The sequence below is a fragment of the Mastigoproctus giganteus genome, chromosome 10, assembly GCF_048544385.1.
Source record: "Mastigoproctus giganteus isolate SK-2022 chromosome 10, ASM4854438v1, whole genome shotgun sequence".
In the NCBI taxonomy this organism is placed as follows: Eukaryota; Metazoa; Arthropoda; class Arachnida; order Uropygi; family Thelyphonidae; genus Mastigoproctus; species Mastigoproctus giganteus.
The window spans coordinates 152,496,707-152,517,718 of record NC_143584.1 but is presented as its reverse complement, the minus strand read 5'-3'; the positions used below and the strand labels follow the sequence as shown (position 1 = coordinate 152,517,718).

Here is a 21,012-nt window from a genome sequence, read left to right as displayed (position 1 = left end):
AGCTGTTTTTAAAGTCTTAAAACTTATTAATTTATATATACATATATAACATACCACACATATTTTTAATCCGCATACTGCCTTTTTACCTTTTACTTATATAATCTTTTCATGAGGCAACCCTTTCACAGATCACCAGACTTATTTTTTAACATTTATAACCTTCTTCTTCTGTTATAATAGCCTTTGTGGCTAATGCACCATTAAAACCATAATTGGAGTGGCAAAAGTGTTCCCCATACAGTTACAACCAAAAAACATAACACAGAGCAGTGGTATTTCCCTGAACTGTTTTAATACCTGCATTGAAAAGTAGCTTGCTTCTTTACTGGGATTTACTACTACCTAGAAAAGACTGCTGAAATGAAAGATAGGTTGTAAGTTTTAATTAATGCATGCTACTGAAGTGAAAAAGGTTTTGATGCATATGAGATGTGATAATAAATTACCAATGGATTGGTGCTGTTGCAGTTACGTTCAGTGAGTTTGAAAATAAATGGAAGTGGTATATTGTAGTTCAAACTTCTTCCGATGCATGGTGGTACAGAGATTGTCCAGTAGGCTGACAGGGTGCGGGTAACAGCCAGTTTCATTAGTAGTGTTAACATTCCACGTCACAGCTTTGCAATGGACCAATGAAAGAATATCCAATTTTGCTTTAAACTGGGAAATTTTGTTTAATTCTGAATTAGAAATATTTACATAATGGTTTGTGGTATTTTCTCACTGCTTCTTTGGTGACAGTTGTCTTTGCAATATTACCATCACAAAAGGTCACTTCTGCCACAAGCTTACAGAAAATTACAAGATATTACATAATGGGCCCATAATTCCACATGAAAACTGAATTAGTTGATTTACAGATGCTTTTGGATTTGTGCTACCTTCTGCTGTTTGAAGGTGCCTCTGTAGCCAGATGGGCAGGAGCAGCAGTGCGTAGCACATGCTTCTTGATTAGACCGGGGTTTAAGCCTGCGACTACCAAATACAGAGGATGCGGAAAGGTCAGGGAATGACCACCGCATATCCCCGGAGCAATATGGGATTAGTTGCTAATGCTCCTAAAAACCAAACAACTCAAAACACTCTGCTGTTCGAATGTGAGTTTCAAAAAATTGCATTTCCAATTTTTGTTCTTTTTTATAGTTGAAATAAATTTGTGAAACATATATTAGAGAACTAGATTAATTAAAATATTAATTTCTTTATTACCAATATAACTGTAAAAGTGCATGCCAATACAGGAAAATTTATAAATAAGAAATTATGCTTCATGATAAAGGCAGCAAAGCCAAAGCTTATTATATTGGCATAATTTTTTCTTTATAAAATTTATTTAACTATCATATTTTCATTATATTAAATACATACTTATTACTGCATTGTGCTTTTTGGCATTTACCCATTGATTGTTTACAAAGTTCTAATTAGCTTTTCAGATTGGATTTTAAAAAAGTGAGGATTTTTTTTTTTTTTTTTGTATAGGTCATTCAGTGCCTTCCTGTATCAGAATCATGTGATGTTTGGTCTTATGGTGTTGTTCTGTGGGAACTGTTGACACATGAAGTTCCTTTTAAAGGAATAGAAGGCTACCAAGTTGCTTGGGCTGTAGTAGAAAAAGGAGAGGTAAAAAACATAAAATGTTCATTTGTGAAATTGAGATGAAATCATAAAGTAAAGATACAATTATTTTTATGCAACTTCTTATAGTGCATGTTGTCTTACAGAAATATGTTCTAATATCAATCATTAGTAATATTTATTCAAGAATCTCTAGTGTGCTGCCAACTACTTGAGCAGAAAGTAATATGTATATTTCCATTGTATTGTAAAAATTAGTGAACAAGGAGTTAATATTAAATTTTGTGAAGCTAGGGGAAGGCTGTAAGAGAGAGAATTCAGACTAATGATGTAGACAATTTAAATCAACTTAATGGGATGGGGTTGTCTAGAGAAAGAGTTTTAATGAAGGCAAGGAAGACACCTGAGGATGGCAAACATGATGTTTCTTTTGAATTACTGATTTTAATTGCTTCAAAAGCACATCATAGCATTTTTCACTTAATACTTTCCAGAATCACTCCTTTATGATCCCAGAATACAGCGAGTGACACATTCCTGGCTAATGCTTGGTTAGGGAGTTTCCTCAGTCAAGGTGAGCCTGGAGGACCCACTCTGAACTTCAACGTTTGCCTTCTGGTAAGTAATAGTTCACCCAGAATTCACTTCCAATCACTGTGATGTCTTCTTCACACTTATGCTCTCCCAGAAATACAGAATATACAGTTCAGCCAATTCTTCATTATTTAAGGGCTGTGGGTGTGTTTCAAGCAGCTCTTTAACATCCTTCTCGACATTATCAAAAACTTGCCTTGCTAAAGACATGAACTTCTTCAGAAGCTTCAAAACCAGTGAAGTTGTGCAGAGCTTCATGATAAATATTCTTCCAAACACTGTTCATACACTTAACTGTCACTTCGTTCCATGCCTCACCAATAATGTACACTGCATCCCTGATGTTAAAGCTCTTCCAAAACTCCTGAACTGTTGGTTTGCCTTCACCATCAGTCTCATGGATTAGCTTTCTAAATGTTCTTAAATAGTAAGCTTTAAAATTTGCAGTAATGAGTGCAGTAGTTCATGGTTGCAGAAACACAACTTTGATGTTTGGACACAAAGCTTCAAAGTCAATGTCATGGGCTTGAGCATTATCGAACAACAGAAGAATCTTAAATGACAAATTTTTTTGTTGGCAATAAAGTTTTAGTTCAGAAACAAGACTTTCTACAAACCAGTCACGGAAGATTTACCTTGTAATCCAAGCCTTTCGCTGGGATTTCCAGGTCACAAGGAGGTGAGATTTCACATAATTTGTCATGGTCCTAGGATTCTCAGTGTGATATGAGATTAGTGGTTTAAACTTCTTTCCTCCATTTGCATCCTCCCCCAAGCAAAAATGTTAAGCAGTCTTTGGAGGCCTTAAACCCTGGAGCACTTTTTTTCATGGATTAAAATGTACATTTTGGATGGCATTCTCTTCAAGTAGAGGCCAGTTTCATCTACATTAAAAACTTGTCTATAGTCGTAACCTTCTTCCTCTACCAACCTAGACAAAGTCTGTGCAGATGCCCCTTCAGTATCTGCTCTTGCTGCCTCACCTTGTAGTATTTTATTTTATATCCCTAACTGGATTGAAACCAGCCACGACTCACACTAAAAGTTTCACTTGCTGAAGCTAAACATTCTCCCTCACTTTTAACAAAATCATAAAGGCTGAGGGCCTTCTCCTGAATAAGAACAAAACTTACTGGAGTAGTTTGTTTGTGCAATTCTTCAAGCCACGTTGAAACCAAAATTCTCCATTTTTTTCTATAATGCTACTCCTCTGTAATTTTAATTGTAGAATGTTGGGTTTTATGCTGTGCTTTGCTCATTATCTCCCCTGTATTTTTGATAATCGTATGCATTATTGTTGGTAGTAAGTCAAGACACTGGGCAATATCAACAGCTCTTTCACCACTTCTACTTTGCTTAATCACCTCTATTTTAACATCTAAAGTTACATTATGTTGCCTTTTCACTGCACTAGCAACTTTCTTGAATATTTTCCACTCATGATGAAGGATTAGTGAAATATTTTGGATAAATATTCACAGTGCCTCTTCACTCATGAAAACAATGTTGAACTGGACATTGTGGGTGCACAAGCAGCACTGTGTGATGTCCCTGACCAACTGTGCATTGTTCTAGAATGTTTTATTTTTTATTTTCTTGAATTTACTATTTATTTATTATTTACATTTTTGTTTCATTATAGATTCTCTAAAATTATGATTTTCAGTACTGTATAGTATACAGTAATGGCTGTACAGTTTTGTAAAATTTATTTGTTGTATTAAATATTTAATACATGCTTATTACTGTACTTATGTTTTGATACATACTGTATATATTTTTCCATTTTATATACAGTATGTAATTATGAATTTAAATACAGAAGGAGAAAGAGAACATTTGAGTAAAATATACAAGCTTATATATGTTTGGACATATATAAGTGCATACAGAGTATGATGTATATCAAGTTTACTGTCCCTAATTAATCAACGGCATGTATGCAAAATGACGTATATTGACGCAATGTATATCAAGGTTGTTGTCGTTGTTATTTGGTTTTTAGGAGCATTAACAACTAAGGCCATATTGCTCCGGGAATATGCGGTGGTCATTCCCTGACCTTTCTGCATCCTCCATATTTGGTGGTGACAGGTTCGAACCCCGGTCTATCAAGAAGCATGTACTATGCAGTGCTGCTCCTGCCCACCTGGCTACGGAGGCGCCTTGTATATCAAGGACCCTCTGTTGTGTGTGTGTGTGTGTGTGTGTGTGTGTGTGTGTGTGTGTGTGTGTGTGTGTGTGTGTGTGTGTGTGTGTGTGTGTGTGTGTGTGAGAGAGAGAGAGAGAGAGACAAGCATTTTTAATTTTTTAAATGGATTAATAATGAAAAAAAATATTTTTTCAAATGCTTGGGGACTACAGCCCCCAGTTTTGAAAATGCTACTCCAGATGACTGAAGTAGCATTTCAAAAACTGGGGACATGAATGGACATGGTTACACTCTTTCTGACTGTTGGGTCACTGCTTCATTTCAAAACAAATAACAGTAAACCCTCACTAATCCAGATTAATTGGGAGAGAGGTCATCTGGATTAAGCGATAATCCAGATTAGTGAAGCAGAAGATAGCCCTAAAAGACAAAAAAAACTTAGAACAGAAATAAATGGAAAATTTAATGATATAAGTAGTGCTGATGAAAATAAATAAAAAAATATCACTGTAGAATCTTTATTTAAAAACTATAAAAAGAATACATTTATCCATCAATAAAAGACTCAAAAGACTCACTATGTTTTTGAACATAATAATGCAGGTTTGAAGAAACTATCAAGTTTTGTCTGAACAGACCTCTGCTGCTGTTCTTTAATTAGGATATCCCTCACAGTTCTTAGGTGTTCATAATGCCCCTGCAATTTTTGATTTGTTTGAAGAGTCCACATAGTTGAATACTGCATGAAAACCATCTCTTGTGAAGCTAAGAAGTCTTCTTAATTGTAGATTCTTGTAGTTCATTATCTGGTTCTTCTTCCATTGCAGAATCCTTAATAATGTCTGCAACAATTTGTTCCTCCGTCTGAAGCGGAAATCAAGAATTTCCTTCCAGTTCAAGACAATCTTGGATATTTTCTTGCATTATTTCAGTCTCTCCAGCAGCCCTCAACACAGTCTGACAGTCTTCTGACTCTAACCCTTAAAGTCAATGTCACCATCTGTATTTTGCAAGTTTTTTCCAGCTATTCACTAAAGTTTCCTGTTTAGTGTCCCTCCTTGCAGTGGCCCAACTGAAGATAGCAGACTTGATATTGTATGATTTGATATTTTCCAGCATTCTTCTTCCTCTTGTGTTGTTACCTTCATCCATTCTGTCTTCCAACGCTGCCATCACCTCATCAAGGGACTTGCACTTGTAGAGCCTCTCGCAGGCCCTAATGATGCCTTGGTCTGTGGGCTGTATTAAGGCAGTTTTGTTTGGTGGCAAAGCCAGGCACTTTATTTTACCATCCTTACTAGACATATTTTCAATATCTGGATGTGTGGGAACATTGTCAAGGATTAGAAGTGCTTTAATCTGGTAATCTGAAACTTTTAACACTTATTTCTGGTATCTCTTGACTTCAGGTACAAAGTGGTTATGGAACCAAACTTTGTAATTTCTTGTGTCAACCAAGCATTTTGCAAATTATAGTAGACAACAGGCAATATGCACATACAGTCTTTTAATGCCCTTGGATTCTTAGCCTTGCTGACCACAACAGATTTTAGCCAATGAATTCCATATGCATTGGCACAAAGAAGTGCTAAAAACTTCTTGTTCTTTTTCCTCCCTGGTGTTGACTGCTCTGTACAAGAGGCTTTTGTATTTTTCTAGTAGGCCATGCCAAAACAGTCCCATTTCATCAGCATTATATATTTGAGAATAACAAAGACCTGGTTGTGTTATTATTTCATTTAACTTTTTATCTAAATGGCTCAACACCTTCAACATCACCACTAATTAAGGCTTCACCACAAATTTTTCTGTTAGTGATATTGTGCCTTTGTCTAAATCGCCACAGCCACCCTGAACTGGAAGTAAAATTGTGTAACTTAAAATGCTTTGCGACTTTTCTGCTGCTGCATTTAGCTCAACACCGCACGCTAATGCCACTTGATCGTTGCTGTAAATACCACTTAAATACTGCTTCTTCCAGCAACACTTCTTTTTGTTTTTTTAATGTCTGTCTCTTTAGTGTGCTGCTTTTATCACTCCCACATTGAATTTTAAAGCAAATGCCTTTATAGATTCTGTTTGATTTTTTAATATGTGACACAGTCTATTGGCGAATACCAAATTCTTCAGAATTTTTTTTTCCAAAAACACCATTTTCAGGTTGTTCTATTACTTTTGAGTTTTTAATGATAGTTAAAGTAATGTTTTCTTTTTATTCCACTTTTCAATTCTTATGAGAGGCATTCAATAAATTGTCTACCTACCTATGAAGGAAATGAGGTAGAGGCAAAAATCTTTCTTTAATTTTTCATTGTAACTCCCCTTAACATCAGTACACTTGTTCCATTTTGTTGTCATGTGGAAATACCAGACAAATAAAATTCTTTGTCCTGTCCATCAAAGAATGCAAAAACAGTGGGCTTTAGTTCATTATCATCAGCAAAGCAACATCCACATACATTTTTTCTTGAGGTGTTGAAACAGGAAATAGTCACTAAGGGCCAGATGTGTCTTTAAGAGGGATGGGTAAGGGCTGTAAAGTCACATTCACTCAAAGCAGCAGCAACATCAAGTGACCTGTGTACTGGTGCAATGTCCTGAAAAAGCAGGACATCTGTGGAAAGTTTCCCACGCCATAATTCCTTTATAACATCCCTTAGGTTGTACAGTAGGAATGCATATGACTCTCCAGTGATTGCTTGTGTTCCAAATAGCGAATGTACAAAATTCCCTCGACATCCCAAACAATGGTGGCCATAATCTTGCCAGCTGAAGGTTGGCAAGGTTGTGTCAGAAATTTTTTGGGTGGGGGAGAACTCTTGTGCTTCCATTGCATTGATTCTTGCTTGGTCTCAGGATCCCAGTGATGTACCAACATTTCATCACTGATAACAATTCTCGAGGTGAAAGTTTCAGAATCCCTTCCATAAAGCTCTAAATTCTCAAAATACCTTTCTCTAAATTGCTTCTGCTCAGTGGTCAGAAATCTGGGGACCCACTTTGCACTGACCTTACTCATCCCCAAATATATGGTTATAACTGTTTCCTCAGATATGTAATATTCCCTAGAGGTTTGGGACATCTTTAAACGTCTGTCATTCAGCACAAGGATTTCCACAGCTTGGGACATTTCTGGAGTGGTCGCTGTCGCAAGCCTTCCTGGATATGGATCATATTCGATGGACTCTCTTACCCCACTTCAATTGTTTTGACCTGAATTTCACCCGGTACTCTGAAGGTGCACTGTTGACATACACAGACACCATCCTTTCATGAATGGCCTTTAGTTCATTTCCTTTTTTGGTGAGAAACTTGGTGACTGAATGATGCTCCAATTTCATCGAATCCATTATTTGATACAGGTGTCTTCCTTCTTTCTGTTACAGCAGTACAGCCTAAAAACGTAGTAGGACCAAAATTAGTATGATTCAAGTTGAGATATCTAGGATTGTGATAAATCATGAATCATTGAAATATAACTATGGGAAGTACCTTAGGTATTTTATTTATTTATTTTTTATTTATTATAGTCTTTGGTGGTCCCTAGACATTTGTCCAAATCCACCTAATATCACTGACTTTATTATACTTAAACAATCCCGGTAAAGAAAAAAATAAAATGAAAATAAAAAAAGTGTTAGGTTTGTGTAGTGTGTAAGTGTGAGTTTACATTATATACAGGACACCCAGCCACCACCCAGGATAACTGCTACCCGGTGCCTGTCTTTGTGAACATGGAGCCAGGCCTGGGTCTTTTATACTGTCTGTGCTGACCGCACAAAATTCTTGCACCTTCCGGTTGAAGTGCTAGACCAGAGGGTACCAGCAATCCCGACCCCAAGTTGCCCAAGTCTGGGGGCCAGCATAAAATATATATATATGTATGTATATATATAAATATACATACACACACATATATATATATATATATATATATGTATATATATAAATATACATACACATATATAAATAAAATAAATAATAAAAACAAAAAAAAATAAATAAAAAATAATTTTAAAAAATAATAAATAAATAAAATAAGTAATAATAAAAAATATATAAATATTAATAATAAAATAAAAAAAATAAATCTCCCCTCTCCGCACAGGCATTCAGGAATCAAAGTCTCTTACTCCCATAGGCAGAGGGAATAAAAAAAGGGAGAGAGAGAGAGAGTGAAAAGGACACCATCCTGGTCCACAATCTCGCACTTAGTTACTTACATAGTGCCAGCAAACACAACAAAAGGAAGAGGGAAAAAAAATAAAAAAATAATAATAATAAATAAATAAATAAAAAATCAAAGACCCGGGTGGGTGGTTAGGGGGGAAAAAAACCTCTGCCCCCACCCACATCTCACCCCTGGCAATTTATCTTGCACCAGGTTAATTTCCACAGTGACAGCAAACAAAATAATAAATAAATAAATAAAAAAAAACAGGACAAGAATAGGATGGAGGGGGGAGAAAAAAATCTCTATAGTGAACAGTTATTAGTTTACAATTATCCAGGGTGATAACTGTCTTCTTTTTAGAAATACAGAAATAGCAGACCTTTGAAAAGCAACAAACTTATTATAATCTGACAAGTAGTTATTTTCATTTTCATACCTCAAATCATTAATTCAGCTCTGTAATTCTCATACAACAAACAATCATATAATACATGGCACTAAGTTTCTTCATTGCCACATACATAGTAAGGGTTTGACTTTAAACCAAAATAATATAATTTACTATTCAAAGAACCATGTCCTGTTAACAAAAAAGAAGACTCCATACTAAGAAAAAACCACTTATTCAGTTTAAAACATGCAAAAGAAACATTTGGAATAAAATGTCTGGTGACCGCACCAGTAATACTATCATCCATCTGGCTTGCCAGATTTCCATTAACTTAGCATATATTCTTTTCTTTTCAACCGTAGGGTCAATGTTAAGGACACACACAATGTTTAAACACGTGAAATTATTATGCTTCCTAATATGGTAACAGAAAGCTCTATATATTATAAAAAGATCTAACAGCATGTGGTCCGCTGATACCAGCAGGGCATTTGTTGACACAGTTCTGCAAACCCTCTAAATTGCCAACAGCATTGTTCTTTGCACATAATTTAACTTGGCTTTAAACTTAATCTTATTCACACAAGTTACCAACACTGATGATACATAAGTCACTATTGGCAGAAAAACTGCCGTATAATAAAGATTTAAAACTGACCTACGTAACCCCCATTCTGATCTAGAAATCCATATTACTGCTGCACTAAAATGCTTAATTTTATTCATCAAATAATGCAAATGTGGAACAAAAGTTAACCTTAACCTAGGATCTGATAAAACACCTAGATACTTAGTTTGGAGTAACAAATTTCATTTGCTTACAATTTACAAATTGTAATTTACAATTTGCTTACAAATTTTTGGTAGTTGATTAATATCAAGGTGACCTTTAGCTAACATAACTGTTTTTTCTTCCGCTGTTAATTTATTTACAATAGCCTATGATGTTAGACTCTGAAGAACCGTTGCAGCCTTCTCTTCAATATCCCTTCTTGAGTTACCAGGCACACAGATAAGCAAGTCGTCCGCAAATGCTATTTTATGGCAAACTGTTTTTCTTGATTTATGCCATTGGTTCCGAACCAAATTCCAGAATAGGGGACCCAACACAGATCCCTGTGGACATCTCCTATACACTAATTTCCTGTAAGTTAAATGCTGTGCCCTTACAATTATCTGCCTTGAAGTTAAATAGCTTATTACAACCCGGTATATTTTCCCTGGACAATGGAGCTGTCATAACAAGTAGAGAATACTCTCGTGCCAGACTGAATCAAAAGCTCCTGCAAAGTCAATAAGCAAGAACCTATTTACTATCTGCATTTTTAACATAAAGCATCAAATCGTTAATCGTGTTCTCGGTAGATTTGGATTTTCTAAAACCATACTGAAATGGCAACTCAATGTGGTGTAAATTCATAAAGTCACTTAATCGCTGAAAAATCAATCTCTCAAACAACTTGCCTAGGTTAGGTAACAGCGAAATTGGTCGAAAGCTCTTGGGGCTTGTTTTTTCTTTACCTGGTTTTTGCAACAATTTCAGAAGGGCACATTTCCAGAAAACAGGAAATGCCTTCCAATAAACATTTGTTATACATATTAATAGTACCTTAGTATTTGTTATATATATTAATAGTATGAATAGTACCTTAGGTAGATTAATTTATTGAACACCCCTCATAACTTATGTACATATATATGTATAAAGAAGTACGCAAATGAAACGATATAAGCAATAACAGCCATCCCACTCAGAGGCATCACCGATACTGAACAGCACGTAAGACAATGTAATGTATGTTCTGTCTCTCTCTCTCTCTCTCTCTCTCTCTCTCTCTCTCTCTCTCTCTCTCTGCGCAGTCGATCAGCATGCAGTCAGAGTTACTCATGTGCCTTCCTAAATCCCATGTGTCTTTCAAAGTACTCGACTGTGAACAGAATTTTTCATATTTCGATCCAGATTAGCAAGGGTGTACTGTATATCTTAAATGGTGCATTCGTTGGTATTGACTTTGATTCCACATACTTTGCATCACTGAGGAAGTGAGGTAGGCTGCTGTTATCAATAATATAATGTCAGAATAGAGAATAAAATTATAAAGTGCACCATTTTTAACTGTTTTTTTGCTTTACATCCCAAAAAAGCTAATTGATATATTATGGGGGGGGGGGTCAAAAAGGTATTGTATTCACCCAGAAGTAGTTGTGATAGAAAGATGATTCTTTTGTTTGTTTGTTTGATACCTTGAAATCTCTATAGCAACAACACGAATTTTGGTTTCGATCTGATAAATCATTTTTTTAATCTGCAGCACTGAACGAAGTGTCACAATGGATAAAGTGAAATATACAGGGTGATTCACTACCAGTGCGACAAACTTGCAGGAGGTGTAGGGGGCACAAAGACGAATTGGAATCACATAGCATTGCAGGGTCCAAAATGCCTTCGTCATGCGGTAGAGGGCATTGAACGGGAGGTCGCGTGAACAGCGATCCCGCTGAAAGTCAGCATTTGCGAACCGGTTCCCGAGGCAGTAGGATGGACGAGTATTCAAATGTTGAACTGGCTGACATGCACCTCACATATGGAGCTGCGGTCTGTAATGGGCGTGCCGCTCTGCGCTTGTACCAGGAATGTTTCCAGCACAGGCGTGCTCCTCATCATACAATTTTCGCACGTGTGCACAGAAGGTTATGTGAGACTGGTTGTTTCGCGAGAGGTACCATGAATCGAGAGTGAACGATGAGGATGCCAGACAATGAGGAGAATGTCCTACGTCTTGCAGAAGGCAATCCGAGTACAAGTACTCGAGCGATTGGCCAACAATTGGGTATTTCCCAATCCACTGTATGGAAGATACTGTCAACAAGCCAAATGAGTTCATACCATCTGCAACGCGTCCAATCATTGGAGCCTGCGGATTATCCGCTCCAGAGGACGTTTGCTACTTGGTTTCTTCAACAGAAATGGTTCGCAAATGCTGACTTCCAGCAGGATCGCTGTTCATGCGACCTCCCGTTCAACGTCCTCTACCGCATAACGAAGGCATTTCGGACCCTGCAATGCTATGTGATTCAGATTCGTTTTTGTGCCCCCTACACCTCCTGAAAGTTTGTTGCCCTGGTAATGAATCACCCTGTAGATCAGTAATTCAGTTCCTCCTTCTGTAAGGGAAAACAGTCCACAAAGAAGTGGTTGCTTTTTTTTTCTTTTTTTTTTTTTGATTTGGTAGTTGTTGGCGCATCGGCTTCTGTGGCCATATTGCACCTCCCAAGGTTTTTGCAGTACTTTGATCCAAGCCCGAGGCGGGAATCGAACCCGCGACCTTTGGGTTGCCGGGCAGGTACTTTACCCACTCGGCTAGCCCGGTCGGCTAAGTGGTTGCTGTTTATAGAGAAGGCTGTCCAGGTTACAGTGTTGTTGCACATTAGTATAAACAATTCAAATGTGGAAGAACCTCAGCATGATGAAGAAATCCCAAGATGCCCAGCAACTGCTGTAACAGAAAAAAGTGTTGCAAAAATTGAGGCATTAATCCTGGAATATTGCCATATTTGCATCAAAGAAGAACTAGCTGCAGAGCATCAAATTAGTGTAAGGCCTGTGAAGAACATCATCCATCAACAGTTGCATATGAGTAAAATGTTTGCTAGATGGGTTCCCAGACTTCTGACCTCTTACCAGAAGAAGGAAAGGGTGCAATATGTACATGAAATGTTGTTGATATGCCAGGAAAAGCAAGAGGAGTTTTTTCATGGCTGGTCACCATGGATGAAACTTAGATCTATCACTATAATCCTGGAACTAAACGAATGTCAAAGAAATGGAGCATGCAGAAAGCCCCTCCCAAAAGGCAAAGGTGCAACCAGGTGCTGGCAAGGTAAAGAAAATAGTTTAAGAAAAATATGTTTTGGTCATTTAAGATAAAGTTTTTTGGGATCAGCATGGTGTAATACTAACGTTACCTTCAAACCTTCAAAATTTTTTACCTTCAAAAGGACCTTACTGTGATGGAGAAGTATTATTCCAACCTCCTCGTAGAGCTACGTGCTGCTATAAAAGACAAAAGATGTGTGCCTGCTCTACAATAATGCACCTGCTCATATCTCACATGCTGCAGTGTGGTGTGCCCATGAATGTGGGTTTGAAATATTTCTGTATCCTGCTTTTTCCTCCAACCTTACACTCATATTTCTTCATTCTTCCTGTCCTGAAGTCCTTTCTTCATGGGAAGCACTTTGTTGCTGATGATGAGGTGATTTCTGCTAAACAAGGTTTTGAAGATCAGTCAGAGGATTTTTACAAAACTGGCTTGCGGAAGTGTATTAAGAGGTGACAAAATTGTATAATTTTGTGTTTTGACTATGTTGAAAAAACTGCAATATATGGTATTTGTTTCAACCTTCTCTCACAACTGCTTCTGGATGAATACAAATTTTTTTGAATCCCCCACGTATGTGGGCACCTCCGTAGCCAGGTGGGCAGGAGCAGCAGTGCGTGGCACACGCTTGATTAGACTGGGGTTCGAGCCTGTCACCACCAAATACGGAGAATGCGGAAAGATCAAGGAATGATCACCGCATATCCTGGAGCAATATGGCCTTAGTTGCTAATGCTCCTAAAAACCAAATAACAAACAAAAAAAAAAACAAAAACCCACGTATGTGCATCTGATTTTTTTTTTTATAATTGTCTTGGTTAATAATATTTATTTGTCATCAAAAATATGAACCAGCAACCATCATTTGATATTACTTGTAACCAGCATTAATGATATTAGTTTATTTCACTCTTTAGCAAATAATGACTCATTTATTTTTATTCTCATTACTCATTTATTTTCTTAATGATTCGTATTATTTTAAAATTAACTGACCTTTTGATAGATTTTGACAGCTATTTTTTGCTATTTTTTTAATTGTTTATTTATACGTAGTTTGAAATGTTTTATGAGCAGAATCATGGCTGTGTTATCACATGCTTCAATTCACATGATATCACAAAATGTACTAATATTCTTATACTCTGTCTTGTGAACTCCTCTGACTCTGTGTGGCCATCTAAGGATATAAACAGTAATTTTTTATTTAGGTTTTTATGCATAAATAATAGTCAAATAAAGTAGTAAAAATAATTAACAGCCTGTTTACTATCTTTTTCAGGACTTGCTATTCATACATATTTAGTATATCTTCTGTGCAAAGCTTCACCCACAGAGAAATTCTATTTCAGACACCAATGTGGCATAGCACAATGTGGAGTACAACTGACTTTTAACAATACTCTGGTTGTATCTTCCTTTAAATTTAACAGAAAAATCCTTCTCATTTGGGAAGTACCATTTATTTTGAATGTAGCGAATACTGGGGAAAACTCTTTGAAAAGGTAGAGCTTATTTTGTGCATGTGAATATAAGCATGTTGAAATGACTTTTGTCTTTTCACTGCAAAGTTTATATGCCAAAACTAGTAAAAAAAAAGACAGTTGTTCAGCTATTCTGTAAGTACCTGCTTTCTCCTAGATCTTCTGTCACATTTTTTGATGTTTTCTCTTATTGCAGCGACTTACTGTTCCAAGCTGTTGTCCTCCTAAATTTTCAGAACTCATGCATTGGTGCTGGAGAACAGAACCGAAGGTAAGTAGTAATAATAAAAAAACTTCCATGATGCAAATGAACCAAAGACACTTTTCACATGAAAAAATTAATTTATTGGAAAAGTAAATGAGAAATTTTTTTTATAAATTTCCTAATCCTATGCAGTACTTAAACTGATATGGTGATTATTTCTGAATTCATCTATAGAGGTATTTACATAAATTTTAATGAAATTTTCAATTACTTACAAAATAACAAAAAAGTCCATGACAAACTGCATCTTAAAAATATAGCAACTCCAGCAATTTCTGATAATTTGTATTTTACACAGGAAAATCAAATTACTGTTTATGAAGTACAATAACATGGAAAAATAAAGCCAGATCTTACCTCATTAGTTCAGGTTGTCTCTCTATGCAGTGAAGTGGGCTTACTCCTGAACCAGAGTACCTCTGGAAACAAGTTTAAGGGTATAGCCGCTGGATTATATCAGCTCGTGAGACATTACAATCACATCTTTGAATACGGGCTGAGTTACATTAATAATTTTTCACAGACGTAGACTGCTTCTGAAATAATATGGGTTTGTAGAAGATTTTTGAATCACATTTCTGCTGTGGGGGTCCCATGCTTTTTTCCTTTTGCTTAATTAAACCTAGATTAAACCTTAATCTCCATGCTATCCATTTTGGTATTTGCAGATGATCTCCACTGAAACTGTTGCTTTTGTAACCTCAAGAATAAATTTGTTGAGTGCTATTACTTCAATAAAGGCCAAGAAATACATCAAGCCAATATTGGTATCCTCTCTTGAAATTGATATCCTCACTTTTCCCTTTAAGCAAATTAAAGAATTCCTTGGATATTGTCCATTTTATGACATTGTGGTCACTACCTGCTAATTAGTTCCTGCATTATGAAGTTCTTGAAGCCATTTGGATCCTTGATGAGTACCAAGTTGAGGATATTAGAACCTCTTATACTTTCTCTGATATGTTGGAATAAATAACCATCATCTAGATGGTGAAAAAAAAAAAAAAAAAAAAAAACACAATTTCCACAATACCATAGTACTGGTCTGCATTTTCCAGTCTTTAAGAGATTGTAAATCATGGACCAGCAATATGGCTGAATGAGGCAGTCACAATTGTTTACCAATTCAAGTTTAAAGAGAATTTTGTTTTACTTCTCAGAAGCATTTACTGTACCTCCACTATTGTCTTCCTTTCTCTGTAAGCCATCTCACACTACATAGCCTCAACATCCTTTTCTATTAAGTTCTATTAAACCAATTTAAAATAAGTACAATTTTCTGCAGAACCTGTAATATTATAATGTATGTGTGCAAATTAAATTAAAAAAAAAATCACTAATTCAGTGGTTCCATAAATATTGAATATTTATGAAACCTGTGAGGATTCCCACCCTCCTGCTAAACATAGATTGAAAATTACCTTAAAGTAGTAGAAATGGAATGCTTCGGTTCATTATTTTCTTCTTGCTTCTTTAAAGTTGCTTTGTATGTGGAATGAAAAATTTCATTTTTTTCTTTTATTGGAATAGACCATTTTTAAAATAAAATCTAGAAAAATGTTTTTGCCACTTCAGAATTTATAAATTTTATGTAGTTGATGCGTGTGAATTGCACTGTATTCTCAGAAGTATTGGAAAACCAGTAAATTAATAATCTGCATGTCCATCTTTGGCATTTATGAGCGCTGCGAACATTCTGACAATACTTTTAGATGATTTGTATAAGTTTGTAGGGAGCTGATATTTTTTTCCCCACTTCTTTCAGAGCAGTGATATGGCACACTGTTGAAGATATATGTATTAATTGTACCATAATTCAACATTCTAGCTCATACCAGTGATATTCCACTGAATTAAAGTGGATGCTCTTTGTTGAACAGGTAGATGTGCAACTCAAGCTAGCATTACTTTAGCATTAGCAAAGGCACATGATGCAAGAAAGCAAGCTTATATAGCATTAGCCAAAAAAAAAAAAAAAAAAACCCTTATTTCACCCATCCACTCGCTCCAAATGTAAGGAGTTCAAATTCAAGTTCTGCCTTGAATCTATTTAAGCTATCAACTTCTACGACAGATAAAAGTTTCTTCCAGCAATCAACCACCCACTGGCTAAAGGCAAACTTCCGCACATCTATCCTACAACTGTCTTTCCTCAATTTGAATTTATGCCCTCTCAGGCAATTATTCTGAGCAGGAGGAAAAATCCCATCCACACTGAGCATGCTCAAACCATTCAAGGCTTTATACACCTCAATCAGATCACCTCGCAGGTGCCTAGTCTCCAGACACTGTAATTTGCAAAACTTAAGCCTTTCTTCATAAGAGCAACCCTTTGTTCCATCAGTTCTACATCCTTCATAAAATCAGGCCACCAGACCGGTATACAGTACTCAAAGTCTGGCCTGACAATTGCCTTATACAAGGGGATAATCACCTCCTTGTCCCTGCTAGAAAAATTCCTGTATATCATTGACAAGACACCATGAGCTACACTTGCAGACCGTCTGCACTGCTCAGAAAACTTCATATCTGCCTGCACAATTACCCCCAGGTCCGTTTCATTCTCTACCACTGTCAGTATGGTACCACAGAATTGATACGTTACTCTAGGATTACTGCTTCCCATATGTAGTACTTTACATTTGTCAATGTTAAACATCATTTGCCACCTCTCAGCCCATCTGCTCAACCTTTCCGGATTCTGTTGCAGCAGCATAGTGTCAGTAGTGTCCTTGACAACCCTGCCAACCTTTGTATCGTCTGCAAACTTGGACATTACACTTGATATACCATCATCAATATCATTTATAAATACAGAAAACAATAATGGACCCAATACTGAACCCTGAGGTACTCCACTAATAACATTAGTCCACGATGAGCAGTGCCCATTGATTACCACTCTGTCTTCTCCCCCTGAACCACCCCTTTATCCATAGCAGCAATTTGCTTCTAATGCCACACTGTTCCAATTTGTGCAGCAATCTTCCATGTGCAACAGTATCAAAAGCCTTTCTAAGATCCACGTATACAATATCAAAGTTATTCCCTGCATCCAGTTCTTTTGTGACTGCATCATAGTATCCAATCAAATTGGTCAGGCAAGATTTCCCCTTAACAAAACCATCCTGTGTCTGAGCTATAACTGAAGTCTTGTCTAGATGACCCTGCAGTGCTTCTTTAACCAGTGCCTCCATTAATTTTCCAGGAACAGAAGTTAAACTAACAGGTCTATAATTACTTGTGTCGCCCTTTGATCCTCCTTTGTGAATTGGGGTCACATTTGCACATCTCCAGTCCATGGGTACTTCCCGAGTCCAAGGAAGCTCTCATAATTATGGTTAAGGGTTTGTTTACTTCCTTTGCTGCCTCCGTTAATATAACTGAATAGATCCCATCCACCCCAGGTGCCTTTCTTGTATTTATCTTCAACAATTTCTCCTCCACTTTACTCTCAGTTATTACAAGATTCTCTAACTTGCTGCCAGAGTTGAATACTTCTGTATTCAATGCCAGAGGTATTCCCCTCGCTGAATAACTCCTCATGTGTGAATGTCGATGCAAAATATTCATTTAGTTTGTTAGCTACCTGAGCAGGATCATCAACAGTTGACCCATCGATATCAAGTGGACCAATCTGATTCATCCCCTTCCTTCTAGAGAGTTTACATAAGTAAAGAACTCTTTGCTGTTTTTCTTTGCATCCCTTGCCAAAGATTTCTAGTGAACGCTGTGACTTCACTACTAATCTCACGGACCTGTGGCTGGTGGCACTTCACACCTCCCGAGACCCACTATTAACTGGAGAATACTTAAAACCTCAATAGTACGGAATCCCGTTTATCCGGAGATTTTCATTGAAGAATACACTGACAGAACTGAGGAATTGAAAGAATCCAGGCAGGGAACAACAGGGATAAGAAAGCGGAAAAGACTCACAATGCCGAGGTCAAATAGAGAAATGCAAAGTAATAGCGAAGTACAAGATTTCCAGGACATAGGAAAAGGTACGGAAGAACAGAGACAAGGGGAAAAGGAGAGGCAAGGAGAAAAGCTAGCTCCTCTTGACCCCACCTTGCACAGGGGACAGTCCTGGAGCAAATGCTTGTGATAAGGGCAGCCTTGAAATGATTATAAAAGACAACAGCAACCGAATCTCAGCCACCCTTAGAGCTAACATAATCCTCCAATGGACTAAAATGGAGACGATACTGCTCCAAACCAATGTGGAACATCAGAAGGCAGTGGCAGCCCTAGAGGCATACAAAGCAGATGGAGGCAACCAAATGCCACAGTGTGCCCCATCATATGCAAGCGCACTGAGGAATCCACCACCTGACAATGTGGAAACAAACCACAAGAAAAAATGACAATAAAACCTCTGAACTTGGTAATTCTCCGTCCCATAGATGAAGAAAATCACTCTAGTGAGGGAATTAAACAAAGAGTCATGGAAAACATGAAGTGACTTTCAAAACACCAGGATAAAGTCAATACGAAAAACCCATAACCCAGGAATACTGATAGAGACCAAAACCAAAGAGAAGACGGACCACATAATTACCAATAGCAAAATAACCTCGCTTGGACTTAGAGTGGAAGCCCCAAGAAGGAAGGGTCTAGCAATCATATTATTTGAGGTGAGCCATGAACTGCAACCTGAACAACTTGCAGAAGAAATATACAGGAAGAATCTACAACACAAACTGGCTGAACAGGAACCAGCCAACTAATAACTCCCAAATACAAGATAAGATCAAAAAACGGACAGAAAAGATAAGAACTGGACAATCGAGTTAACACCATCCGCGTGGCAAGTTATTAAGTCACAGGGCAGACTTTATGTGGAGTGCAGCAGCCTATGGTTCAGGGAGCATGTGGCCATACCAATATGCTTCAGATGTTGCAAGTACGGCCACACCACCCACACCTGCACCCATAAGGAATCGACTTGTGGCCACTACTCAGGTAAGGGACATGAACATAGAAACTGTCCAAACAAAGCCAGTGAACCCATATGCGCTAATTGCAAGAGCCTGAAGCTAGAGAATATGCATTCCATCCGGGATCCAGGATGCCCGACCAACCTAAAAACCAAAGGATTATATCAAGTAAGAATCGACTATAGGGACTCTAATTAAAATATTCAATTCCACAGTACTTAGAATACACCAACTAAATGCCCAAAGAACCGGAGCAGTGGTGGAGCAGGTGAGGAGCAGAAGAAGACAACGTGAATATTATCATGGTCATGGAACCATCACCCACTAAAAGCAAGTGAGAGGATATCCGCTTTGCTACAAAGTTGTACAAAGCATGGAAGATAAACCCTGGGCAGTGATTCTAGAGAGAAACACAGAACTCACAGTCACCAAAATTCTCCAGCTGTGCACTCCTTGGGCAGCATGTGCCCAACTCATGTCCTCAGTGGGAACCATATATATCATAGCATTATACTGCAGGCCAGGTGCAGAGATAGACACTGCTCTCGCCTATCTGGAAAATGTCCAGACAACTCTGTCTGGGCAGAGAATCATAGTGGGTGAAGTGTAGGTCAGTCACAAGTCTGGCATAGTACAACACCTGAATACAGAGGAAGCAGAAACGGCCAGAAATTGGAAGACTTTCTAGCCAATTCAACATTCATATAAAAGAATCAGCCATTTTGCCTACTAACATACAGTAACTTAACCTGGGAAGCAACAAGAAACCTAGAGAAATATGTAACTGACTGGACTGTCCAAAATGAATGGACAACCTCGGACCACAGAACTATAACTTATAGTATCAGAAGAAATCTTGCAAGAGCGGCAACTGAAAAGCACATGCTACACAGATTTAATGTCCAGAAAGTCAACTGGGATGAATACAAGAACAGCACCACATTGATACTCAAACAACTAAACAGGGAGGGATGGAAAAACCCTGAACAAATGCAAAGGAAGGTGATACTGGTACTGAAAAACCAATACAGACAAATCCGAAACCTATACACAGAAAAGGTCAAGAAAAACAAAAAGGAATCTTGGGAAAAATTGGTCCAAACAACTGGTAATGAAAACACCTGAGGAGTGGTGTAAAGAATCACCACAAACAAGCTCCCCAAGGGGGAAGTAGTAATGGCAACCAAAACTCCCCAAGGACTCCATTACCACGACCTGGGAGGAATCTGTAGGAAACATACTGATACCATTTTCCAGGAACCACCCGACCAGCTGACATTGGAACAAAGAGATATATGCCAAGGCAATGAACAATACAAAAGTAATCAGACAGACCCCCATTTACAATGGAAGAAATGCAGGAGGCATCGCAAAGAACCAAGAACAGGGAATGCCCAGGCCCAGACCAAATTGAACCGGAAATGCAAAAAAGGCCATTGAATTCGTACCAGATATTCTGCTGTGCCTCTTCAATACCTGCCTTACACAGGGCCAATTTCCAGTCCAATGGAAAACTGCAACGCTCAAACTAATCATCAAAAGCCCAA

At 37.5% G+C, this 21,012-nt stretch overlaps 1 protein-coding gene across 2 annotated transcripts in view; it reads left to right on the top strand.

Moving 5' to 3' along the window:
* The window catches only part of LOC150079387 (mitogen-activated protein kinase kinase kinase 20-like), a 269,330-nt gene that overhangs the window by 133,155 nt on the left and 115,163 nt on the right, over positions 1 to 21,012 (top strand). For both annotated transcript variants that reach the window (XM_090382216.1, XM_090382217.1), the window contains exons 8-9: positions 1,486 to 1,626; positions 14,454 to 14,528. In XM_090382216.1, the coding sequence (XP_090238342.1) occupies positions 1,486 to 1,626; positions 14,454 to 14,528 (216 nt within the window). The remainder of the gene's footprint in view (positions 1 to 1,485; positions 1,627 to 14,453; positions 14,529 to 21,012) is intronic.